A 27720-nucleotide genomic window follows, 5' to 3' on the forward strand; every position below is an offset into this window, starting at 1 on the left:
CATTGATAAACTTTTACCACAGTGCTACAATCCATAAGACAGCCATCTTCACTTAATATTAAAACTAGAAGGAATAAATAGGCAGGCCATGTAGTATGCATATGGGAAATGAAAGTAGAAACACACTTTTGTTAGGAAACATGCAAAGAAACCACTCTGGATGGTATCGATGGAAAAATACAACAGGAAATGCTGACTATAAATAAATATGAGCCACAGTAGAACCCAGTATTATGGCATAACATGATAAATCAGGGAAAGGCAGTGTAAGAAATAACTATTACACTGATCCTCAAACTTAAATGAACTGACTCAAGACTGGGTCTGGAAAAGGTTCTTGTGAACACAAGAATGAACTTTTAAGTTATATAAGAGGCACAGATTATCTTCACCAGCTGACTGACAATCAGCTTCTCAATAAGGATTCTGTTACCTGGAGTTAGTTCATCAGTACGGAAAAGAGTTGAAATTATGCAGATAAATAAAATGAATAAAAAACTTCCACATTGACATCTGCTATAATCAATCATAATGGCAATCATTCTTTATTGAAATATCCACATGCACACACCATTCAATTAAATAGTAGTAATAATAATAATAGGCATAGTAAGTACATACCAGACAATGAATGGATGGTCCAAATTTGATTATTGGAAGGTGCAGATAAGACACTAAATTAATCTTCCTCTGCAGAAAATTGTTTTATACCATAAACCATATCCTTTACTTCTATTTAATTATGTAATGGGACTGAAATGCATGACACTAAAACCAATCTTTAAAAACATGACACATTTTGACCCTTCAATTTATCAAATGTCTGCCTATGTATAATAATGAAGTCCTATTAAACTTCACTATTGAAACCATAATTTCTGTGAACTAACCCCATTACTGTATAAAAACGTGTGGTTCTCATAAATATCAGAGTTCAGATTGTGATCTTCTGTGTTGTGACACTGCCTCCATGTACAAGGAAGAAGATGAAACTGTACATTCCCCTGAGATGTTGGTAATCAGTGACAAGACTACAACCTGACCCTTTCACCTTCATGGAAAGAACAGTTCCTAATTATTTATTTGTGGTTTATTTGATGACACTTTCAGCAGCTCAGACTATATATCATCACATGATAGTATAATGAATTAGAAAGGCTATGAAGGAAGCAGCTTTGGCCTAATTTAAGTACAGTAAAGCTGAAATTTAACGGAGTGATAGGGGAAAATGGTTTCTGATAATGCTGATTGTTTGTTAAACTGCAGTTGTTTTTACAATGCCAGTAATGCATCCTCAGACCATAATTTCAATCAGAAACAAAATTACAGAGATTAGTAATATGAACTGGACTCCTACAAGAATACAAGGTTCATTAAAACAGTACAACGTAAAGAAAGAATTTCACTTTTAATAGACTTTGCCCACTAATGCCTCACAACAAGAAAAAATTTGGCAATAATAGACTGTGCCTGTTAAATCCTAAATCTGTTAAATTATCAGTTTACTGTAATACCCTGGCATTTATTTGAGGGAGTGAGGAAAACTGTAAAAACCTCAGTCAGGACAGCTAGTCACTTATCTGGGATTTAAACTTGGGACCTTCTAAATACAAAGAACAGTGTTTCAATAGCATCACCATAATTATAAATTTCACAGGAAATAAAGGAATATAAGAACAAACATTTATGAATAATGCCTACAGATATAGTCTACTCAACAATCCTGGTCTCTGCCTACCTTGGTAATGGCGAACGTGTTCATTACGAGGCGGTGACACCTAATAGTAGATGTCAGGCAGAAGGAACCTACATCTTAATATAGGCCAGAAACCAGGATCAGGGTCTAGCATTCCTCGTATTTACAAACTTACACTCTGTAAGATGTGAGGGAGTCTCAAACTCAAGAACTTTTGCACAAAAGGAGCACCTTACCTCCGGACCACCTAGTTCTAATGTATCCGAATGGCGGAAATGACTATATTTAGGACAGGAATCAAAAACTTAGTTTCTACTGCCCCTTGTTCCTGTACTATAATTACATAATCTGCTGTCAGAAGCTTCATACTGAAGAAGTACTCTGCTAATCTCTCTGAAGTGATAGAAAACTAGCCAGTCACAACACAGTGGGATCACCCAGATAGGAACATTCACATGTATTACTACAAAAACATGCAATTGGTGTGGCACACTCAGAGTTCATAAGGATCAGATTTTGTTAACTGTATTATTGCTCATTCTCTTGGCAGATTGTTTACACAAATTTAATGTGTCAAGTTATACTTAGTGACTTGCTACCAACTACATAACTAATTAGCAGAATCTGAAGGCTTAACATCACTAGTACCAAAGCCTGTCATTGGATATGATCCTGAGCCAGTTCTAGCCATCTCCCAACCCATTTCACTGATGTTTACCAGCATTTTACCCTACCATCTTTACTCTGTCTTCCAAGAAGTTCCCCATCAAAATTTTGTATTCCTTCCTTATATCACACATTCTAATTACTTGCCCAACCTGTTGTAGACTCTTAGATTTATCTGTACTAACAACATGAGTTGACCTGTATAGAAACAAGATTTCTTTTAAATAATATTCTAAACTGTATAATCACTTAATTCTACTCATACCTCAACATCTTCCTGAACACATTGTTTTTAAACACTTGTAATTTATGTTCTGACTTCAAGTACAAGACTACAATTTACATCCACAAGAAACAACTTGTGAAATTATATTCTATACATCCTGGTCTTTAGTGATCTGGAATGTAGACACAATAATAATAGTTCTTAAACTAAATAAAAAAGTATTTATAGAATGTATTATTCTCCAAATTGTATGTGATCCTCATTCATGTTTTTAAATGCTGTTCTACAGTGTAAGACTGTAATCTTGAGACTTATGGGGTGAAGGAGGAAGGAGGAAAGATAGCATTAGCCTTTAACGCTTCGGACTTCCTGCATTCCTTGCAAGTCTCAAAATTACAATCACACAAATTCTGAAACATTTTCAGAGAGAGAGAGAGAGTGTACATACACATATACAGCTAACATTAATGTAATGACTTTGTTGCTGATATATAGTTTTATATATATTTATTTCTGCTATTTTTTTGGCAGGTATCAATTCCCAAACTAAAGACAATATAGCAACAAAGTAGCACAATAAAAACCGACTGGCATACAAAACTTCTAGAAAAACATGAATGGGATCAGTACCATTTCAACCTTACAAATTGGCAAAACCACCATGTTAGTATAGTTGTTGACAAACAGTTGAGAATTATAAAGCTGAGAAGGTTTGCATTAGCATGATGTTCATACCAAGTTTCATGACAATTGGTAAATTAATGTCTATAATACTGATTTCCATAACTGAACAAAGCACGGACAGACACACAAAGCTTACTAGCAGGATTCTGAAGAAAGAACTTTAATCCTTTAGAATCTGAAATGAACTCTTAATACACTGTGTTGTTATCAAACAGGTGACTCTATCAAACTTTCATCAAGGAATACATCGTCAGATTCTGCTATATTGTGAAGAGTTGGTTCTCTCAGAGATGGCTGACGATGAAATAATGACTGTCTGCCATGTTGTGTGTCCCCACCATACTGAAGATTCTCTGTGGGTTCACAACTGGTCATCGTAGCTGGAGTATCTACTTTCTTCAAACTGGTAACTGAAGATATTGAGCGCTGCCTCACAATACGCTGTTCTGTTCGATCGAGGATGGTATCAATACCTTCCTGTTCTTGAGGAAACAGGCCCTCAAGTTCTGCAGGGAAGAGACAACATACAAGGTAATATTATGTCAATTGACCAACAATAGGCTTCATGTTATTCTTAAAGACACTAGAATTATGCGTGGGCTACAAGAACAAATGTACGATCAAGACAAGTGAAAAATGAGGAAATGATTAGAATAAAAACAATCAGAAGGAAAGAGAGAAGAAGAGGAGCCATAGGAAGTGTATCAACAGCTGGTGAAGAAGAACAATCATAAAAAAAAGGAGAAGCAGAGAAAAAGACCAAGAATGAGATAAAGGAAGAAGTGGGCAAATAAGGAAACAAAGAGCAGGAGTAGTCGATGAGGTACAAGGAAGAGAGGTAGAGGGCTATTTATTTACTTATGGTTCGTTTAATGACAATGCCAACAGATAAAATAATATAGCATTGAATAATGAAATGATCAGTAAATAATGAAGTGAAAAGGGCTTATTCAGGATATACAGTTTCCAGGCTAAGATTTGAAAACAGGACATCCTGAATATGAAGGTGTGCTAACCCTTGACTGGAACTGTGCTAGCAAAGGACAAGAATAAATACAATTTTTTTTCCCATGAGATATAACAAGATATATCTTTGGTTTTCAAACTGTACCAACTTGGTAGTGATGTCACGCTACTTTCATATGTAACAGAGTGAAGAAGATGAAATTAGTTAACTTGGGGTGAATGTAAGAATATTATGTAAACTAATAAATTAAATTAAATTAAATTAAAGAAGTTTTCAAACTTATTTATGAAACCAAGGCATTTAGGAAGCAAAAGCGTTTACTGGTGTTGAACTTCATTTCTTCATCAGTGAATTTTATGTTGAAATAAAATGCATCATGTTAAGGATTTACAAACCAAATTCAATCTTTCTCCTTGGTTGCGAAAATTCTTCAGGCACTGGCATGGATGGTACTGAATCTATAGACAGTTTCCTGTTCTGAGCTACCATGCTGGTAATGCGACGAGCCTTCAGATGGCGCAGCTTTAACTGATCTCTGATCTCTTGACAATGGTCATCAATCAGATTCGGATTATAACGTTGGTGGAACTGCAAGAAACAGATTGGCTTCATCTTTCATGTTCTGGTCTCCATTCCACATATTTTCAATTATTACTTCCTAGAACAGTTGGTATGCAGTGGTTTGGCATTGTAATAATGCGTTAGTTTTCAATTCAAGAGACGGTTCAAAACATCACTGGGGTTTTTCATGGTTTACCTTAGTCTCCCAGGCAAATGGTATATGAAACCTTCAAATAAAACTGTGACACCTTTCACACCTATCTTTTATTTATCATTAATATCATTCTTTCATAGCTCATTTGATTCTACATAATCTTAACAGTTAAAAAAGCATCCTAAAATAGCCTGTAGCTTAAAATTTGGTAGCAAAACCAATTAGTTGGTTGCATTTATCAAATTGTCACTTCACAAAATAAAGATGCTAAAACACAGAACAGATCACAAATAAACATGCCAAATTGTCACCTTGTGATATGCATTAGTGCTGAATGCCCTGCGTAAAGTGCCAGTAGCCTTTTTCCTGTCACATTCAAGGTGTGACTTTAGTTTGTCTCGAAGCTCCACACCAGGGAACATGTTTGATTTTCGATATGATGACCTGGTACTGAGTGCACGTTTGAGAAGAGGTGGTGGTAAGTCCTCAGTCTCTTGACTATGAAGAATCAGAGTTGTCTTGTCTTCTATCAGTGTGGCAGGTCCGTAAAGATGTGCAAAATGTTCTCTGTACAACACAATATAGAAGGTATCATATTTGCCTAATTATAACGTACATTTAATGTTTCTCTACCTACCTCGAAAACAATTACCATATATTATATTTCAATTCTGTTTTACACTAAAAGATAAAAAAAGAAAAAAACATTGACATGTTTACTCTATGTTGAAACAAACATCATAATTTTTACAAATATTTAAAATTCAGGTGCACGTTATAATGAGGCAAATACTGTACACAGTATTTTGTAACAAATCAAATTACTGATATGGCCTAACTATAAGGTAATGCTTCTTCTTTAAAAACTAAGCTGGTAAATTCATACTTGACTCAACTCCTGCCCCCTTCACCTTGTATTAATTTCTGTGTGAAATGTCCATCTAAGCATGCCCATGATGTTACAAGTTGTGAACAAAATCACTTAAATACAAAGAAATGATTATATTGGCTTCCATATATTGGACCATCTTTATAGACACACACATAAGTTAGTTGTAAATGCAATTATTATGCTGTGTAGTCTTGTACCTGTTTACCAACTTTTTGAAGGAATGAATTACATCCATCTTCAGGAGAAGAATATGGAAGTAACAGGTTCTGAAACACTGGTAATTACCTAACTACCTACAAGACAATACAGAGTAATAACCTATAATAAAAAACTCCAGTTTGTCAAAATCAATTCAGAGCTTTCAAGAAATGCTGCACTTTCAGTGCTACAGATGATCAAAGCAATGATCACTAAAAAATTCAGAGCATACACAGCAAGCATAACAAATGCATACAAAATTTTAATCATAAAAGAAAGAAACCAGATGCAGATGGGAGGATGTATTAAGATGGATCACAAATAAATAGGGTGTGAGAGTGTGGATTGGATTAAACTCACTCAGGATAGGGACCAGTGGAGGGCTCTTGTGGGCATAATTATGATCATTTGGGTTTTATGGAGAACATTTTTTTGATCAAATGACAAATTATCAGCTTCTCAAGAGGGACTCTGATCTGAAAAGCAAGTTTGTTAGGGAAGGTTGTAAGAATGAGATGTTGTGGCAATCCAAATCACTGAATTAACAGTAAAACATCATATAATTTCCAAAATATTATATCAGTTTGTTATTTGCTTTTCTTTCCTATGGAACACTAATTTTTGTATTTTAAAATTAAAGAAGTTTCAAATCTCCAACTTATATTCCTTCTCCATGGTTTCTGAAAATGGTGGTTATCTTATATTTGAGATAACCTTATACTGAGGTAGTCTTATTACATAATATCAAAATTAAAGCAATTTAACCAAGTAACCACTTAATGGTACCTGCACCTTGTTGTGGTGGTGGGGCTTGAGTACCTCAGTGATCCCAAGAGCTATGCTGGCAGTAGCATAGCTACTGGTAGGGCCTTCCTAGCCAGATTGGTCCCTGCAGCCCCTATCATCAGGGCAATGATGATGAGGCAGCAAGGACCTCTGAAATGTCAGTAAACTTCTACCAGACTACACAGCGCAACAACCCAGAAGATAGCCATCTTCAGACTCACCACTGTGAAAATCTCAAATCCTACTAAATATGTTTACTTACGTTAAACACAACTTCTCATATAACCTTGTCAGATCATGTTCTGGACCAACACATAGGAAAATTTTCTTCAAGACTGCATCATCAAACTGTTCAAATTTTCTCTGTAAAAAAAAAGTGTGAAAATGTTTCTTGGTACACAGTTCTTCAGTCATGTAAAATCCTTTACAACTCTGCATGAACCTTTAAGAATTCTCTGTCTTTTAATTTCACCAATGCTTAGTGTGAACATACAACTGAAGACCATGAAGATATTAACCCATTAGACATTATTCATTCAGATAAAATGACCTTGTTAAAGGTGATTTCACCATCCCACTAACTCCCTTCAAATAACACTGTCCCTTAAAAAAAACTAAGTTCTAATCTACTTCCTTGTTGGACACACAGGACACAGAATTTCCCCAGTCAGTTCACCTTGAAGATGAAAACAGTCAAGCTCTTCTAAATTTTGACAAAACATCCCACTAAAATATGAACAAAAACAGGATTAAAATAAACTCCTTTTCCACATTTGCTTGTTGAAAAGATAACAGTCACTAACATGGCTGTCTTCTGGGTTGTAGTGATAATCACCCTGTAGATGGAGGCTGCAATGAAATGTTAATAAACTTCTACGAGACCACATGACCCAGAAGACAGCCATCTTCATAACTCACCGCCATGAGAATCTCAAATCCTACTAACAGTCACTAAATTAAATGAACCTCATCCCGTTTTGACTTTCTCATATGTTAAAAATTTCCAAGCATTTAATTGAGACCTTGGTACTAGATCGAAGTAAATCATCAACTTCATGCACTGACTACTTTATAAATGGGTATAAAGAGTTCCTAGTATCTATTAAATAGAAGAATGGATGTGTCCCAGATAGTCTGGATATAGTGATGATAAAATAAAAAATCCATTCCTAACCATTTAACAAACTAACTCCATGAGGCAGAGTCATTCTGCTAGTTAAAAATTCTAAGCTTTATTGTACTGGAAGTTTCATTACCATACTGACAAAAACCTATGGTCAGTCCCTATCTGAAATCAGATGAATCCAGTTCACATCCTCCCACCCAATGTCCATTTTAATATTGAACTCCCATCCACCTGTGCAACATTTTGTAACATACTATAGTGCAAGGCATGAAGGTGGATAGCACTCAGATAGAGCGAGAGAGATACAAATTGTAACACTGCCTATGCTAATAATTCTTTGTAAACTTCCAATGCTCATATCGCATCCTTCAGTATTATGTTCTTGCACTTTGGTAATCTTGCAGACTGGAATGCCAGTGTCTGCTTCATATTTGAAATAACTGAATACTTTTTTCCAATCTCTATGTCCTGGCTGTGTACAGCTGGACACCTGCAACATTCACCTTCCATGTGTTCATATATCAATTGTATATCTATTGCTTAACAGCAACAATCTGCTTCACATAAACATAATATTAATGTGTAAATACTACCACTGCCCTAGTCAGCATACAATAAGTGACTGAAGCTGACTGGCTCGTGAGGGCACATTACAGTAGATGTGCAGAAACATCCAAAACTCAGCCACCATCGTTTGTGTTGTGCTTTTTAGTTTCTACAGTGAGAAGTTGTTAGTCCCCTGACCAATCCCCACATTGAAGAATGACCCCTTGAAAGCTGTCTCCAATTGCTAATTCAATTTATTCATGGCCACCCTCCATATATGGAGGCGTTCTCCATCCAAAACCTGAGAATGGGCCATGCTGTAGTGATAAGTGACCCACTTAACATGGAAAATCCAGTCCCCTGCTGAGAATTAAACCCTCAGCCTTCCAGCCAGTAGCTAGTCACTTTATTGACTCAGCTATTCCAGCTAATAAACTCAAGTAGAAGACAAAACAGTGTGGGATGGCAGAGATATTTGGAGACTCTCTATCCAACTCACTTCGTGAAAACAATGTCAGCAGAAGAAGAAAAAATGAGAGAAAGCCATGTAGTAGCTGTTCCACCTTTCAATTTATCAGAAGTCAGGCTTGGCATTAGGTCAGAAGAGTTACCATAAATGATTCTGATAATAATGAAAATGAACCTACCCTAATATAAAAGTCTCCCCTAACTCCCGTAATTTCTTCGATGCCAGCCATCATTGTGCTGATCACCTGGAAAATAAAATAGCATACCACATAATGATACAAGTATGAGGGTTATGTTCCTGGAAAACATCACATTCAGAAAGCTGCTCTCCAACTTCATAACTTGCTATATAATAGAGGCAGGCACACTACCTTGGAACTATGCGCACCAAACTAGCATATTTAGATGAACCTAAGACATCAATTTGAGTAACCCTTTCCATGATCAACATTTTGTTATGATTCATATGTAAACGAGTGAAACTTACATTATCATTTATTTCATTATTCAATGTCTCCTTTTCTGACTTGGATCTTGTAATGTTCAACAAAGTCACCAGGGGCTTGATGGTGCTTCCCTGCAATAAGCCAAGATAAACATTTAAAAACATCCTACAAGTTCAGTGAAAAGGCATGCAACACATACTGTCAACAAAATTCTTACATACATAGATAACAAGTATCTTAAAAATGCATGGCAGTAAAAAAAAAGGTACTTTAAAAAGCCTAATGATTTAAGGGCAAGGTGCTAGATTTATGTGCAAAATGTCTCGAATTAAAAAATGGTTAGATCCATATGACTTTCCCTTCAAAACTTTGTGAATGTGAGAAATGACACTACAGCAGTTCAGAGTGTATGTAAATTTGTAACTTTCCTCTACTAACCTTCCTCCTACCATATGAGATACTGGAATTCATCTTGCAGGGAAACACACTTGAGAAATAATTCAGAATTTGCCTGTGCTTCTTTAAAGGAAACACCAATAACACCATAACTAACAAGGTTACATAATTAAAACACTGCTATGTTGCAAATGTGAAGCATGTTAATTTTGAACAGTCTACCTGCTATGTCAGTTGTGTTTAAATCTGCCTACAGAAGCAAGAGGTGTTTGTGACAATAACATGTGTTTGTTGTTATCTTGTGATATAATTTGATATACTGCCTATGTTCCTGAAATGAAGCCTTGTACTGACATTAATAAAAATAACTCCATGGAGCACAATGCTTCCTAAGAAACTAACAGTATGCTCAGCTAGTCAAGAAATTCCCTGCCTTTTATAGAATCCAAAGGTTCATTACCATGTTTAAAAGAGCCTCTTACCACCAATCTCCATCTTGAGCCAGATGAATCCATTTCATACCCTCCAACCCAACTTCCATAAGACCCATTTACATAGACATTAAAAAGACGAAGTTTGAGAATGTCTATAAACTGAACATGGATTTCACTGTGTATTAACCTTTTAGATTAATATACTTACAAACCTAATAAAAACTAAAGCTGTTCCACTACACACTGTCATAGCACTTGGGGGAAGAGGCAGTACTTATTCCTGACTTTGGCACTAGATGGGGAGTGATCAGCGTCACACCTCAGCCATGCTTTAACCCTGGGGAAAGAACCCTGATACCCACTGGATAGGAGACTGGGTGGGCCCAATAGGTGGTCTGGACACAGTGACTAGAAGAAAAATCCCTTGCCACTGCCAAGGATAGGACCCCATCCAATCCATAGTAAGACAGTATACAGATTAAGATAACCTGGGTCATTCAAAATCCTAATATTAAGGAAAAATAATAAATGATTTAAAGACAGGTAGAAAATGTGTTCAAGCCAAATATATTACCTGGATGAAGACAGTGAAGATGATGACAATAAGGGTTGTAGTGACAAACATAGCACGTGACCCCACTATGTCTGCATCCAGCATCTCTACCATTGAGAAAGCTATAGCACCACGTAAACCTCCATATGCCATGATGAACTGCTCCTGTATGTTAATCTTCTTTACACGTAGCCTATTTGTCAGCCAAGTTAGCAGAAACACTCCTGTACACATTACAGCACAGCTCAAATTAACTGCAGCAACAAAATAGTACCACAAGACAGGCTACAACCTCATTCTTCCAAATCTGTAACTATTCATCACTCATGATTTTATATTTTTTGTGCATTAATCTTTTTTCTCCCAGTGAATTGACTGCGCCAGTGTAGGAGATTCTGCTGGGCCTGAAATGATCCAATCTGTCTGATGCTTAGGAGCAGATTTCTTATGTTTGTAATTTATATATGTATGTTAATTGATTATACAGCCATACAGAATACCTACAGTTCAACACTTCTTGCATCTAGCATCTTTTAACATTATGTATGGCAGTAAAGTGAGTAACAGACTTTGGTGTCTTTGTACACATGCCATATAACACTATAACAGAAGTACATGTTTATATTATGTTACACATCAAGGGACAACAATGAAAATCAGAGAATTAGACAATATAAAAAATTAAAAACACTACAAAAACACTAGTCAAATTAAGGTATAGTGGTATGTTTTACCCATAAACAGCAACAGATTCCTTTGAAAGTTGATGTTGAATAAATGATCATTGGGAAAACAGTGGATATATACTAGGGGAATGTTTATGGTACGACACATAAGAATGGAAAAGACTTTGTCATAAGTTGACCCACTGTGTTGGTAAAATTTATAGATGATGTTAACGTTTTATCAAGTACATAGATTACTCATGACTGAATTAAATAAAAAATATATACGCTAAACTGGAAAAGACATAGGTGGCAGTGGTTATACGTAGTTTATTTAAACGAAACACCATATCTAAAACTTCTGTTTAAATCGTTAAAAAATCACTTACTACGGTCTGTTTGACTTTAAGAATAGAAAATTGCATTAAGGCAAGAGCATTGTGACATACAGTGGAATAATAAGTCTATGCTCTTGTCCACTTGTGCTTTACCGAAGCAGCACTAGTCATTTTCGATCAACCCATACTTTCTTCCACCACAATAATACAGACAAACTAACATTGTGACCATGTGTGCTAACAAAGAGAACCAGGAAAGTACAAATGAGCTTTACATTTAGTATGCAGGGCTTTGATAACTTTAAAACAAAATACATTATTAATAAAGTTTACTTAAACATTCATCTGAATGAGTAAACTGTAAATTGAAGATAGCTGTTTCCTGAGATTTTCACCATGTAGTCTGTAAGATTCTGACTGACAATTCAGAGGATCTTACTACCTCCATCATCAGAGTGATGGTGAGACATCCCAGAAGACAGCCATCTTCATATTCATTACCTGAGAACCTCATATTTTATGCATTATAAATTGCTTTCACTCTCATCTTTTAAAATATATGTAACTGCATTACACACCAGTATGGGAAGCCATTACTGCAAAATATGACATTCTACAAGTGACACCACTGAAGTAACAGCCCACAAAACAACAGTCTATTCTTAGTTCTTAATGCACCATAGCAAAATCTGAAAGAAACCTGATGTGTTACATCATATCTTCAACCAGCAAAATTTGCATTTATAATAAGTAAATTTTATGGCTTCTATCCATATTTTTATAGAAGAACAAACCTGCAAATCGACAGACAAGACACAGGATCAGTGTCCAGAGCACAAATCCGGTGTACCACACATGCTTGTCACTGACAAGCACCATGCCGAGGAACAAGAAGATAATGGCGTCACTTGTCGAGCTGCAATAAAAACATTGTTTTATATACCTTACATGTAGAGACAAGAACTTCTGAAGTCAACTATGACTACACTCAACAAAGGAGTAATAAATTGTATCTCTTCTCAAAGTAGATACTTTCAAAATAAATTCTTTGTAATTTTATAGACCTTATTGATAGTAATGTTCATATATTGCACCTCTAAGAATGCCAATGAGAGGGGCATATTATATAGTTTGCATGGGAAAGATAAATATTAATACATATAACATTTTAGTTATAAAACTTGAAGAGAAGAGATAACTTAGGATATTTAGGTATAGCTAAGAGTATAATATTAATACAGAGTGCTGTGAGGTTTTAGGTTCTCTCAGCAACATGTATGAAGATGGAAGCAGTAAACTCCTCTGAAATGTTGGTAAATTTATACCGCACTACACAGTGCAACAACCCAGAAGACAGTCATTTTCATACTTGCTGCCATGAGAACCTAAAATCTCAGAAAATTTTTGTTATCACTACGAAAATAATGTACAGAAGCAGAAGATGCACAATATTTTAATGATCTTGTTCACTAGATTGAAGTAGTTAACCACAGACACATTGTTATAAATTTATGCTATTAGTTAGAGACACTGTTATTTTACCTCAGCATTTTCGTGAAGTACTTCACAGTGGTGTACGATTTCTGCGATATGTTCTTCAGAGCATAGTGTGCTTGCACAAGACCACATATTATGATACTGTAATGAGATAAGTGACATCAGTATATAATAATTAAAACTCATCAGTAAAGACTGCCTTAGCATGTTTCTAGGATGGGTTATATGGAGCTCACTGCATCCAAGCTTACATGTGTCAGCAGAAGTTAAAGAATTCCATGCAACTGAGGCATATTCAAGCTTAGATTTTACTAGACTAAAATATAACATATAAAGACTGTCCAAAGTTGAAAAGGAAAAAGTTATAGCATGAATAAGACCCAATAACTTCAAGGCATAAGAAGATACAAAGTCAACATGGTGGTGAAAATGAAGTTTAGAATCAAGGATGATTCCCAAATTTTTAACAGTATCCGTACGATTAATACAGGATCCACAGAGCTGGTACTCGAAAATGAAATAACGTTGATTTTACTAACATCAAGCTTCATGTGGTTGGATGTGCACCAGCTACATAAGGAGTCAATGTCCTTTTGAAGTAAAGAGCAATCATGAGAAGATTTTATGGCCCAAATTTTTTTTATGTAATCCGCAAAAAGCAGATAATTCGAAAATTTAATGACATTACACAAATCGTTAATAAACACCATTACAGTAATTAAATAACAATTTTTATTTCCCTGAAATAAAATAATTAAATCTCTAATAATTATGGAAGGTACTTGGAAAAATAAAACAATTCTAGAATTTTAATACTTGTATTAATTATTAATGATAATAATATACTGCCAAAGAAAGTTGTACAATCTAGTTCTATACAATTTTGTAAATGAAAGAAGGGTCCCACCTGCATATTACTGAAACAGCAATTACTTTATATGTTAATCACCTGATAATGACCAATTTAGACCAAAATATGTTGTGAGAGAAAACTTTATAACAGGCAATGAAGTGTTTATGTGACAGCTAAATTAAAATAATTTTGTTTCTTATGCTTTATAGTTCAGCATGTATAGCTGGAAGAAATGCATAATCCAGACAGAATTTAATTTTATCTTTCTAGACACTAGGTGGTTGCTTATTACTGTTAGACACATACCTGATAATGCCTGAGAAATGAAACAGTTCAGCTGACAAATAAGACAGGTACGCAACTCCTAGAACTGCCAAGGGTTCAACAACTGCAAACATAATTTAACAGAGAATCACATTGGGAAATAAGAACTTCCAGTAATAGACATTTAAAAAAGGTAAAACAAACATTCAATAGCCAACTTATTGACTATCTGATACTATAATCAGAATGCTATGATCCTGATCTAGTTCTATTCCCCTCTGAGCCTTGTAATCCTCTAATGGGCACAGCACAAGGATTTGTGCCTGGCCTAAAGTATGGTTACAGGCACCACAACATAAAAATTTGCTGGTCAAGATTAACCCTATTGCTGCAATATTCATTTGACATTTGACTGAAGTTGAACAAGCATCTATTTCTTTTTAGTGTGATAATTTTAATCCACATAAGAATAATCTTTCCCTTTTGCTGTGCCATCTGACTTCAATCACTCAGCTCTGAAAATGCACGTTCATCAGTCTGCATGGTGCTGTCACTTAGTTGAAGCATTTGAAGTTGTATAGAAATGTTGTTATATTACATTTGGAAAAAGAAATATTGAACAATTTTTAAATATTTCTACATTAAAATTGCATTATCTGAGGAAAGTAGCGAGAAAAAATGCGCAATGAAAGGGTTAAACAAATTCTGCTCTTCTTCATAGCAGAGTGAAAATAAAACACCACCAACTTCTGCCATCTTTTATGTATATTTTACACTACAGAAATTTAAATTATTTGGTATAAAGCACCAATTTCTGTATACATATGCTGCCAAATGTGGCTTTATTTCAAGGGGGGGGGGGGGGGGGCTGCATAACGAAGTAACAGATACATACCTCGGCATTCCTGGGTAGTCTTTGTGATGAGGGCAGTGAGAAGGCCAAACATGGCACCAACAGTTATTCCTCCAAAACTTACAGTAAAGAAAGCAAGTACTGACAACCCATACTGCCCGCCTGAAATTACGGGCATTTCACAGAAGGTTACCATTGTATTGTAGAGGACAATTGTCACAGCATCTGTACACATAAAATTAACAGTTACAGAGGCATAAATACAGCATAAGTGAAAACAAATTCAATAATCTAAAATGTCTTGAAATTGTTAAATTTATTTAGAGGACAATCTAAGTTATAAATTAATAATAATTCAACAAGTTATGCATTTCTGTGCATAATTCTCACTAGCGCAGATTCCCACAATATTAAAGTTGTCGGACATAACTTTAAAATTCCGCATCATTTTCATGTTTGTCAGTCAGGTAGTAAATTATTTTCATACTTGGTCATTTGGTTATCATTCAGACAGTTGCAACATTTTGTCAGTTAGTCATACGATTTATCAGTCACTTAGTCAGTTAGTTGATAAGTCAATCACCTAACCAATCTGCCACTCAGTGTAGCCAGTTCATTAGAAAGTAAGTCAGACAGTTACACAAGTCATTCAGCTGTGAAGTCAGTAGTTCATTTGGTTCTTACCATTGAACAGAGACTCTCCAAACAGAAGGTAGTATAGATCCTCATTGACTCCAACTTCCTGGAAGATAGCAAGAACTGCCACTGGATCCACAGCTGAAATGAGTGCAGCAAACACGAAGCACTCCATTACAGAGAGGTGTTCCAGCATGGGCCCCATCAGCCCAAACTGCCACAGCAGGAACAGAAGTGGGCCTGTAAATTTTACTGCATCTTATGGGTTGGTTGTACCACATGGTATTCTTATGGGTATGTTAGACTGCATCAAGATGAGATGTGCAGTACTTGTAGCATAAATAGACAAAGCCACAAGTAGATGATTATCATCACAGGCCATTCAGCCTGTTCCAACTCCAGGTTTAGACCGGTCCTTCCACTGTTCCTTTAGTCTTACTACTCTTCTCTTTCCTCTTGGCTTACATTCCAACAGTTTATGTATAGCTATCAATAGTCTTAACAATATTAGTTAGACAGACAGAAAAGTACTGAGTCCACGAACAGGACACCAAGAGGTAGAAGGATGTATAATATTAAAATGGATGTTTAAAAAATGGGTTGTGAATGAGTAAACAAGAATGAGCTCACTGTAGATGGATGATCTTTTATATACATGGTGATGAACCTTCACGGTTTCATAAATGCAGGCCATTTGTGATTAAGTAAATTACAAGCAACTGAGCATGGAAGATACTTTATATTGAAGTTGGTTATACTTATTAAAGGCAACCTCTGTAATGTCCCTGAATGTCCAGCATGTACCCTTAGAACCAATGAATATGTACATCAGAATATGCCTACAGCACAAAAGAAGAGATATCAACAATCTACAATACCAATACCAGCAGTGTTACTTACCTATTGTGAATGTATTGAATAATGTTCCCTGAAAAGAACAAAAGAAAATATTCTATTATGTTAATTGTAAAAATGTGTTTTGATGTGAGATTAGAGAAAATTATGACTCATAAATAAGAGGAGAAGAGGAAGTCCTGGTCTGCTTCAAGCAGAATTGAGGAAACCCAAAAAAGCCTAAGAAACAGAAAGTGTTTAGCCAAAAGGGTCCTTAAATGATGAATAATGCATTAGACAGCTTTTAAAACTTCAAGATTAACATTATTTCATTTTCACAAAAGTCTCTATGAACTCCTGAATCCTTATTTCAATGACAACTATTTGACCAAAAAAGGGCATTTAAATAGTAGAAGGTGTGAGATTCGATACATGACAGCAATGTGTCAAATTCATGAAAAAGGACTTCTGACCATAAATATACATGGTAAAGTTGCACCTGTGTCTAAGCACCATGCCATGGAGACATACAAGGAGTGTGAAGTAATCATCCACATATTCTAAATCTTGGTAATGCATATAGATGAGTAGCCACCTACATACTCCAGCTGCTTAGTCACTGGGAAAAGAAAACCTGGTATCCAAAGTGTAGGTCCAGAGATGGTTTGAGTACAGTGGTGGAAGAGAGAAATATCTGTGTTTTTGTAGAAATTGAATTCAATCATCTAGTGGTAGCCAATCAGTTTAATGACTGAGCTATTCCACCTCACTGCACATATTTCATACAAACTAAAAATAATCCCTTAAATTTGAATGAAGAAAACATACAAGCTATTACAAATTCTACACACTAAACAAATACAGACACTCACCACTACTGCATACAACATAATAGTGCTGACATTGTAGCTAAATGCTCTGTTGTATAAAGAATAAGCTGACTCAAGCACCACCCTGAAACAATATCCCATGTAATTAAAATCACTTTTGTCCTTAACATCACAGTTATCATACATTCTCGACTACAAGACATACTGCAATATAAGGTAAGTGCATACTAAGGGAATATACTGCAACACAACTGAAACTTTGAGAAAATGCAGTCCATTCTAAGCAAGAAACCAGCTGCTAAACTGGCATGCACAAACCAAAGAAACTTGTGATTGATTAGTTCCTTATAACATCACAAGTGGGAATGTTTGTCCACTTAAAATGTAATGGTAATTTTAAGTTGTGTGCAATTAATTTCTGGAACTTCAAATAATAATGTTTTGTTGTACTGTGATGGCGACTGATGTGGCATAAGAAAAGAGAAAATGAGGAGAGAAAATGCTGGATGTATCCATTCTTCCACACAAAATTAAGCTTGATGTAACTTAAATGCTGATGGGTCTTAAATACCACAAGTCATACTGTATTATTATATTTATGTCATCTTAGTAGGCCTATTTTGTATTTGCTTAGGTTTTAATTAGAAAATACACACCAGATTCCTTCATTTCCTTAGAAATTATTTCCAAAACAAAATTTACTGAGTAGTCATACAGACATGGTTCCTGCTCAATTAACGCAAACAAATCACAAAAGACATTAAAACAGAGAAAACTACTGAGCAATGCAACCATGAGAAGATTGAATTTTTTATCTGAATGGGAGTTGTATGTCTTTGATTCACATAAAATATCAGTAATAGCTATGCTTTAAGGAGCCAGGGTAGCTCAGTTATTATATATTATTATTTTAATATAAGAGTTTGAAGTCTTCATCAATAGGTAGTCAAATTTTTTTCTGAACACATATCATTGTGCAGTTAGAATTATTATCATATTCTGTGTACAGAGTTGTATTGCATAGTATATAGAAGAGATACAAGTATGAATTTTGATTGACTGAAGTGTAAATAGTTACTTAAGAATGTGAGACATACCCTAGGAACTACAATTAATTTTTTGAAATCTTGCACACAGATATGAAAATAACTACTGATGCTTACACGCAGATTCTCATGTACCTACGGTGGTAGAAGTATTAAGAAGAAGAGGCGTGGCGTGAAAGTCGGAAATGTGATGTGGTCTCCACCATTGATATGTCTCTCTCCTGGAGGTGAAACACCACAACTACTGCAAGGAACAAACATTTCTTATGTGAATCACTGTAAATTTTTATTACATGAGATCTGAGGTTATCAGAGCAGTAAAAGTTCAGAATGTCAGCTTTTGGGTTGTTACACTGTTGTCATATTTATCACACTCTTCTAAAACCGTGATAAACACTTACATGACTACATGGTGTCACAACCAAGATCATAACTAAAAATCTGTATTAAATATTTAATTATACTGACACTATGTTAGACACAGCCCATTGTCTGAGGAATTTTTAATGTATGGCATATTTAAGGAGTTGGGCTATTTTTATATGACTCTAAACCAGACAGACTTTCAAGAAAAATTATTAAATAGCTAACAACTATTTGCACCAACTGAACATATTTTATACGTATGCAAAAAAAATAAAATAAACAAAAATAAACAAACAAACAAACAAACAACTATTAATAATTAATTTCTACACAAAATCTTGAACTCTGATTTGTGTTTTCATGTTAAGTTGCAGAATCTGAAATGGGCTCCATTCAGCTTTCCTGTTCAGTTATGGGTTCACTAAATGAAAATAGTAAAATATATTGAAAAATCATATTTATGTGAAATTATTTTCTTTTTGTGATTACAAAACATTCTCTATAGTATGCATTAAAAGTGAGGATTGATAAAAATCAGAATTATTAATAATATCTGATCATTACCATGGGCCAGTTTAAATTTATTATAGGCCACTTTAACCATGGGCCACACTTTTTCACTTTTATTATAAACCATAGTGGTTATACTTTTCAGGGTCACAGGGTCTATTTCGAAACAATGGTTCCAATTGGTTTACGCAAACTTCTAAAACCACCACTCAGAACATAAGTGCTATCTACAATCCTACAGTAGAGTCAGGACTAAGCTTGCCTTCAATTCATACTTCCTGAAGATGCAGACTACCATAATACAGTGTCATCAGCTAAAAATATAAACCCTGGTTTTAATTTGTTTCTTTACTTGCTCTATGCCCTTTTATACAACAAAAAACAAATGCATGGTTATAACCTTTCAAATACAAACAATATCATATCATATAAATACAAATAAACTGATCAAATGATTAACTTAGAAAATAAAATGGTGTTTGAAATTACTTACTAGATAATTCCTCCAACTGTAACACCAACAATTATCATGAGGCTGAAAAAAGTGAATAATCAATGTATTAAAGTTGAGAATTGTGACATTTTTTAATATTCTAGAGAAGTTACTAGTCACTAGGAATGCAAAGGTTCATTACTGTGTTGACAACAGCCCACCACATGTTCCTAACCTGAGCCACATAAATCTAATCCAAATCCTCCCACTCAATTTCTCAAAGAGTCATTAACATTATTCTCTGATCTATGCAATAGTCTTCAAGTTGTTTCTTCCATTCATGTTATTTCCTGCCCACTTCACCCTCCTTCATGTTATGACCTTAATAATATATGATGAAGAGTACAAATTATTAAGCTCCTCATAGTAAACATTTTTCTATGTTCTCAAAGTCCTTGCAGAAAATATTTTTATGTTCATTATTTACACAAAAAGAACTTTACAGTTACTTACCAAGACTCTGGAATGTGTTCTGAAACACTGCCTGCATGATGGAATGCTGAAAAGGAATAAATTTTATTGTAACAAACTACAAGTACCAAGTTCTGGGTTGTTATGCCATGTGGTGTTATGGTTGTATATTAGAGTTTCAGAGAAATCTGCTGCCTTCATGTTCAGGATGCAACAGTTCAAAAGATAAAACCAAAATTCATGCTAACATAAGAAAATTACTTTTTAATTCTGCAGTAAATATATACAATCCAAGTAACAAGAAGTATTCACATCAATGCATTTGTTTCTAGGATATCCTGGCCAGCAACTGGGTCACTGAAGGTTTTTATTTCTGGCACAGACTTTTTTTAACATATCCAGATTGACCATGGAACCACCCACATTTCTCTCCAGTGAGGACAGGTGACTCTCCATACTGGGGATAAACCAGCTGGTAAGGTTACCACAACATTTAAAGGGTCTTATAATATATGAGGGGTCCGCAGTGGCCGCACAATCTGAGGCGTGGGCCTTGTGCTGCTTGGTCGCTGGGACCATGGGTTGAAATCCCACTCAAGCCATGGATGTTTGTCAGCGTTTTTCTGTGTTGTGCTGTCCTGTGTACAGGTAGAGGCCTTGTGACGGGCTGATCCCTCGTCCAAGCAGTCCTACTGAATGTCTATAGATCGAGCCAACAAAAAGTTGGGACCCACAGTGCTCAGGCACTTGAAGAACGGGTCGTTCCAAGTATCTCCAGTATACTATATGAAATTAAATCTCCAGTATACTATATGAAATTAATACTGCTCCCTCCCCTGAAGTTCACATGATAACCATGCTGGTGTTGTGGAGTGAATGGAATGTAAGAATTCAAAGACCAAGTGGTCTCCTATGGCACACATTTTAAACAAAGTTCAAAAAGTTATGGGAAATACAAACATGTACACAACGCTACTCTAAATTATGTAAAAAACTTACCAACTTTTGCAAGGCCAGAAACCACAATGAAAACAGCAAACGTAATAAATACTCCAATCTCATCCCATCGCCAGCTAGCTACATGAATGCCGTGATGTTCTGTTTCAAGATCACTTGAACTGTTTGCCAATACATCATCCAGTGACAGCCAGTGAGGCAATTCACCTAATGTTGTATTGGTGCCATTATTGCGAGTAATTGGTGTTATATTGAAGGTGTTCCAGTTGCTTACAGAAGTGTTATTTTCTATGCGAGTTTCTGATAAGCAGACAAAGTATGTTACCAGCAGAGTGACAACTGAGATCCATGCTCCAGAAGCCATTATCCTGAAAATGATTAGTCAATTCCATATATTAAGTCTGTCTGATAAAGAAAGCTGTAAGCCAAACACTCAGGAACTTCATTTCTTTTTTTAAAAAACAAAGAGGAAGTAGTAAATTCAAGCTACATGCAATTTAATGTTTCTCACAACTACAGCTGTAATTAATTTTACATGTTAAACAACCAAAATAATTCACTCTCTGCAGTTATACTTATATCTGGGTCTATAATATATTATTAAACATTGCTTCACTTATTATGCATTACCATACAATGCTGTTTTATATTGTTTAACATTATGTCATACTGCATTGTATTATATTATGGTCTGTTCTATTATATGAACTGCATGTTATGATTATATAATATTTATATTATGGCTTATTGCAATGTTATATAATATTTAAGCTATTTTATAACATAAATATGAGCATATATATATATATACAAACACACACAAACATCACATTCTGTCAAGAATTACTTAGAAATGCGATACATAGTCTAGTTTGTGTGATAATGTACTCTATCTTACATGTTACTTCTGCTCTCCATTGCCTGAACAGTTTACAGTTGTGCTGCTGTATAGAAACTGACAGTTGCACTGTGACCTTACTTGCCTACACACTGTTCACTAATTGAGCCCCACTATGCATCTCCAAGGTCAATTTGTGGTAGGTAACCACAGACAGATAGAAACACAAATAAAGAATGGTCGGTCACATGAAAAGACAGTGAAGCAAAGTGGAGCCAGTTACTAATAATGTGATCAAAGTAAAGTTACTAAATTACAAAGTGACAGAGTTCACTGATGTGTTACACGTGTTAAAATTGAATACGTAATGTATGAAAATATAGTATACTGGCCAGAACTGGACCTAAAATAAATTCTGATCTGACAAAGTGATTGGAACATTAATAATATTGAGAAATGTATGAACAAATAAAAACATAAAGGGAGGAAATTACCTGGCAGACCTAGGCATAGATAGGAGGATATTATTAAAATGGTTCTGAGAACACTATGTTAAGGTGTGAACTGTATTCATCTGCCTAAGGATACTCTCCTATGGTCAGAATTTGTGAACACTGTGATGATTTCAGGTTTATAAAATTACCAAATTTCTTGATCAGTTAAACATAAAATTTTCAAAAAAGATTCTCTACCATGAATTTGTTGACTGTGATCAGAGAAATAGTGAACATCTTCCTTAAGGAAAATGTCAAATAAGAAATAATGAGACTGTAGAGAAAATGTGACATGTCAATTTTATATGTTGTCACATACGTTTTTATGGTGATAAATAAGTTAAATATAAGCTCAACATATATCAACAAATATGTGGCGGCATCACAGTAAACAAGAAAAGCAAGATTAGAAAGTCAACTAAAATGTTACTTAATTATAATGGCAGTGTGACATGGGTACATCATTTAATATTCATCATACTGACACTTCTTCAAATAAAGGGATAGACTCTCAGTCAGATCCATATTTATACCATGTAACAATTTTATGTAGCAAATGTTTTGAGAAATTTGGTAAAACTGTTTGAGCTTCATAAGTGACCAGAAATTGAACAGATACTGGCCAAACTTAAATTCTCTCAACAACTTTAAAAACAGACTCCAAATGTGGCATGTAATTAAAATCTAAACTAGTAATATGCACCTTTCATTGTCATATCCAATTTCCATAACATTGATCTTGTTATCATCATCCTATCACCTTCTCAGTATCCCAAGAAGTTTGCCCACCAAAATTCTGTATGCATTTACAGTCTCCCCAATATAAACTATATTGAAATGTGATATACTGAATTGCCAGGTAGCCCTCGATTTACGCCGGGGATGCGTTCCTGGACGAACCAACGTAAATTGAAACTCTTTTATAATGTAAATCAATGGGAAGTCAATAACATGCGTTCCTGGCACCCAAACATTGACGAGTAATATAATGGCATTACATTTAAAGCTCTGAAATAACGTAAATAAAATAAAGGGAATTTAAAAAAATATATTTTATACACTTACAATCGGCAATTCGTTGGTCCCCGCGATTGATTGCGATTCTTTCATGTGATCGATGTTTACAGTCATCTCTGCTGTTATGAGATAGTTGCATTCATATAAGACGCCAGCCTATAGAAAATCGCGTAGTAAAAGTAAACCCGGTACCTCTGCAGAGATCAAATTAGTCCTTTGAAAGTTTAAAGCGCCGGGAATGAAATTGCGTATGAGCAAACGCGCATATGCAAAAGTTTGCATTTCACAAACAGCTTTTACCGATTCATCGATCTCATTGGAGCAAATTCGCGTTAACGAAACATACGTAATTGCAGAGATGACTGTATTTATAATTTTTATTTAAAATTAGCGATGTGAGAATTACGATTTAGTATAAGAATCAGTACGAGATTGTAACACGTTATAAATAATAGTAAAATTTTATTTTTTTTTATTTTTGACTTGCTGGTTTCAAAATCGGCGTTATTCTGAATCGGCGCAAATCGAGGGCTACCTGTATATGTAATGAAAACCAATTTTTAAGCATAAGGCAAAACTGATCGTAATAGGTATAAAAGAACCTGCAACAATGACTCCTCTGATTGGCAAGGGAAAGATGAATACTTCAAAAATGTTTATTGGTCACAAACTGCATGACTTATGAGCTGAAAACAACTTCAGGATGAGTAATATGTTAATGCAGAGCTGACAGTAATTAGGAATCCAAGAGATGCTAATGACATTTTAGCAGCACTTACACAAAATGTTTTTCATGGATTTCATACTGAAGTATTCCAATGTGTACTGAAATAAACCAATTATTTTATTATTCCAAAACTTACATAACCTTGAGGCTACATGTTTTGGCAAATTCAGATTTCCATCCACAGACCTACATGCAAAGAATTATTTTTATGCAATGTTACAGGTGTTGGTAACAGCTGGAGTTGAAAAATTGATCCATTTTTACACGTCAGACACCGTTACAATAAAAATAAAATTATTAACATATGTGAAAAAATCTATTATTACTTTATTAGTGTAGGATACTTCAGATATGTGATGCATACTGAATTATTATAAAAATAAAAAGTGCGGGCTAAAATGCTGCATGCATTTGTAAAATAATCTGTGATGACCTGTAGAGTATATGAAAGGGTGGGATGTGGACCGTGGTATTCTGTAGTGTGTAAGGTAAGAAATGGGAGACTTGATGTGAATCAGATGCTGGTCACAATGTAGGGGAGTTATCTGTTACACTAAAAATATATTGTTTTGGAAACACATTTTAGATAATGCTGAAGTGTGTCCTTAAAACTTTCATTAAAGCAAAATTATATAAAAAAACAAAATATACCATTCCACATGTCTTTCATACATTTTCTTGCCTTTTCTCAGATGTTTAACACAAATAATCAGTTTAACAGGTTTATAAGTTGAGTAAAAACTTACCAGTACAAATGTACAGGCAAATATTAACAAAACACACCACAAATTGTCATCACTCACAGGTAGAAACTCTTAGTACAAGAAACCTGTAAAAGCAAAACTGAACAAGTCACATCAGCCTTTCAGTTTATCATAGTCATCTTGAACTTAATGTTATTCACTTCTGTGCATGATTCATACATGTGCTTTAAATGAGAAGTGCCCTGCACCTCATAATCTAATCAATCAACTGTAACAAAAATTAAAACTGGTGGCAATTATTAAACCTTATCATCGAATTTATCTTACATGCTAAAAGATAAGCAATGTCAACAGAAAGTAGATTACACAAAGAAGTCAGCATAACAATGAAAATTTCTTCAAATACTAAAAACATACAAAAGTCTTAGTAAATGGTAGGATTTGAGGTTTTCAAAGTAGTGAGTCCAAAGATGGCTGTCTTCTGGGCTGTGGTGCCGTGTAGACTGGTAGAGCTCCTTACTGCCTGATTTAATCCCGTGAAATAGAGTCCTTTTTGAGAAGCTTATAGTCTCTTACCTGCTCAAAAACTCCACATTTAACATAAAGGTTCGTTACTGTTTTCTATGACAGTCGCACCATTCTGCATCCTAATACCCAATTTCTTTAAAATCCATTTTAATATTGTCTTCCAATCTATGCCCAGCCTCCCAAGTACTCTCTTCTCTTCAGGTTTTGTCAAATTTTTGAATGCATTCCTCACCTGTCTCAAGCTTTCTGACTTGATCATCTTAATAATATTTGGTGACAAGTACACATTATAATGCTCATTATGTAATTTTCTAAATCCTGTTATTTCCTCTCTCTTAGGGCCAAACATTCTCCTCAAACACACTCAATATATGTCCCCATCTTAGGGTGTGACCAGCTTCCATGCATATACAAATGCTCCATTACAAAAGTTTGCTTCTACAAATAAAGGTCCTGGTACTTAGATGTGATAAGTGGAGAAGTTTATAAAAATGCATGCCAAAAATAAAACTGTTTGGAAGAATAAAGAAGAATCAACATAAAAAATACCTATGGCCAATTTACATACAAGATTTTCAATTTCCTTATAACAATTTTATTAAAACAGGGCTGGTAAGACATTTGACTGTACATAGGACCCCCCCAAAAAACTGCTGCATATAGAGTTAAATTTATTACCTAGCACAAAGTTACTTAGTCTGATATATATCAGCTCAATTTCTCAGTACATCTTAAAATTGGTAGATTCTTTGAGTCACTTCTTATTATTAAATGTCCAAATATTGGCTCTTCTGAACATAGTAACTATCAGCTTATCATGTTCCATGAATCAACAATTAGGCTTGCCTCAACAATGAGACTAAGAAGTGAATGCTTGGTTAATTCTAATAATTCTGCACTTTAAACATCTGTTTCTATCCAACAAGTCACCTTTTTAAAATCATTCAAATGCACAATTCCATTCCTTATTTTCTAAAGGTTTGTAAAATAATGATGCCATTTCATTGGATGCTGCCAATTAGCTTGACCTATATTTAACATATGCATTTCAAAAATGCATTATTCTCATCCTCAGGTTATTGGATGCCAGACTCACAAACTTTCTTTTATATTTTTCTTACTGGCAGTGGTCAGAATTGAACCTGGTTGTCTGTCAAAGTCAAACAGCAGACCACCATGGTGGCCTGCCAGACATCAGTTAACCTAGATTTTCTTTCTTCCACTTCTTACAGCTTACCTTCCTAATCTATTCAATCATGAAGTCCATTTCTTAGGTGGGGGAAATTTAACCCCTCTACCCCAAAGAAGTGCATGATGCATGACAATGGCAGGCAAAGAGGGCCTACAGCTTGTTTGGATACAAATCACTTTGATAGAGAAGAGAAAAATCGCAAACCATGCAGAAAAATCCATACCAGATCTGGACAATCATCTTCTGCACATAAGTCAATGAGCATACCCCTGAACCCCCAGGTTCTGAAAGGTCCTACAACTGAAATTCTGCAAGGTGTTAGGAATACAATGGTAAGGTTCATTTCATAACACTATACTGATCTAAGGTTTTCCCACATTTTGCATTCATTTTTGTGATCCCAGGCATAGGTACACATAACTAAATACATTGTTTGCACCACATCAGTGTTCCTTGATCTAAGTATTATGTCATACATGACCACAGTTCAGTATTCACATAAATACGACATCAACACTCAGTACGAAGCATTTAAAAATATCATTTCCTCCCTTGTCAACTGCTAAAGTCACTTCCTCACCTGCCACCACCTCTCTGATTCATTAATTCGTATCTTGACACCATGCAGGCTGTTGTAGCGGTAAAGCCATAGATTTGCATACAGGAGGTAGATGATTCAAATATCAGACAGGTTACAGGTTGCAGTTGCTTTCAGATTCAGACCAAGCACTGACTTCTTTTTTATACCCTCAGAATTTCACAATGTTCTACAGCTACACAACGGCAAACTGACAACTGAATGAACTACTGTATAGTCACTTTTCCATTTATGTGACAGATGCATTCCTGAAAAATGCATACATGAAAT

At 35.0% G+C, this 27720-nt stretch overlaps 1 protein-coding gene across 4 annotated transcripts; it reads right to left on the reverse strand.

Annotated features, from left to right (window-relative positions):
- Positions 1-512: 512 nt before the first annotated feature.
- LOC110835424 (putative Na(+)/H(+) antiporter nhx-9) lies at positions 513-27619 on the reverse strand. Of its 4 annotated transcripts, none has more exons than XM_087350474.1 (19): positions 25175-27619; positions 21395-21720; positions 20438-20483; positions 19985-20026; positions 18755-18859; positions 17612-17693; positions 16806-16833; positions 15954-16145; positions 15312-15494; positions 14459-14540; positions 13345-13440; positions 12597-12718; positions 10821-11023; positions 9458-9547; positions 9150-9215; positions 7093-7193; positions 5266-5521; positions 4635-4827; positions 513-3778 (listed from the first exon to the last, which is right to left on the reverse strand). In XM_087350474.1, the coding sequence occupies exons 2-19, from the start codon at positions 21714-21716 to the stop codon at positions 3480-3482; spliced, it is 2508 nt and encodes an 835-aa protein (XP_087206600.1). In that variant the 5' UTR covers positions 21717-21720; positions 25175-27619; the 3' UTR covers positions 513-3479. The 4 variants fall into 4 exon arrangements, with proteins under 4 accessions (XP_087206600.1, XP_087206599.1, XP_087206598.1 ...); XM_087350473.1 differs by having other exon boundaries at positions 23750-27619; XM_087350472.1 differs by having other exon boundaries at positions 22251-27619.
- Between the last annotated feature and the right edge of the window lie 101 nt (positions 27620-27720).

Source organism: Zootermopsis nevadensis, unplaced genomic scaffold (genome assembly GCF_977971745.1).
Source record: "Zootermopsis nevadensis isolate Lab colony 2312 unplaced genomic scaffold, Znev_1.0 Znev_ptg000017l, whole genome shotgun sequence".
In the NCBI taxonomy this organism is placed as follows: Eukaryota; Metazoa; Arthropoda; class Insecta; order Blattodea; family Termopsidae; genus Zootermopsis; species Zootermopsis nevadensis.

Bases quoted from the DNA above. Each gene is read 5' to 3' on its own strand.
- LOC110835424 (XM_087350472.1), bottom strand. From the start codon at position 22,270: ATGGAGAGCAGAAGTAACAT. The intron at 18,860-19,984 runs GTAAGTAATTTC...TGTTCCTTGCAG, and splicing joins ACAGTTGGAGGAATTATCTA to TAGTTGTGGTGTTTCACCTC. The intron at 14,541-15,311 runs GTATGTATCTGT...TTATGTTTGCAG, and splicing joins GACTACCCAGGAATGCCGAG to TTGTTGAACCCTTGGCAGTT.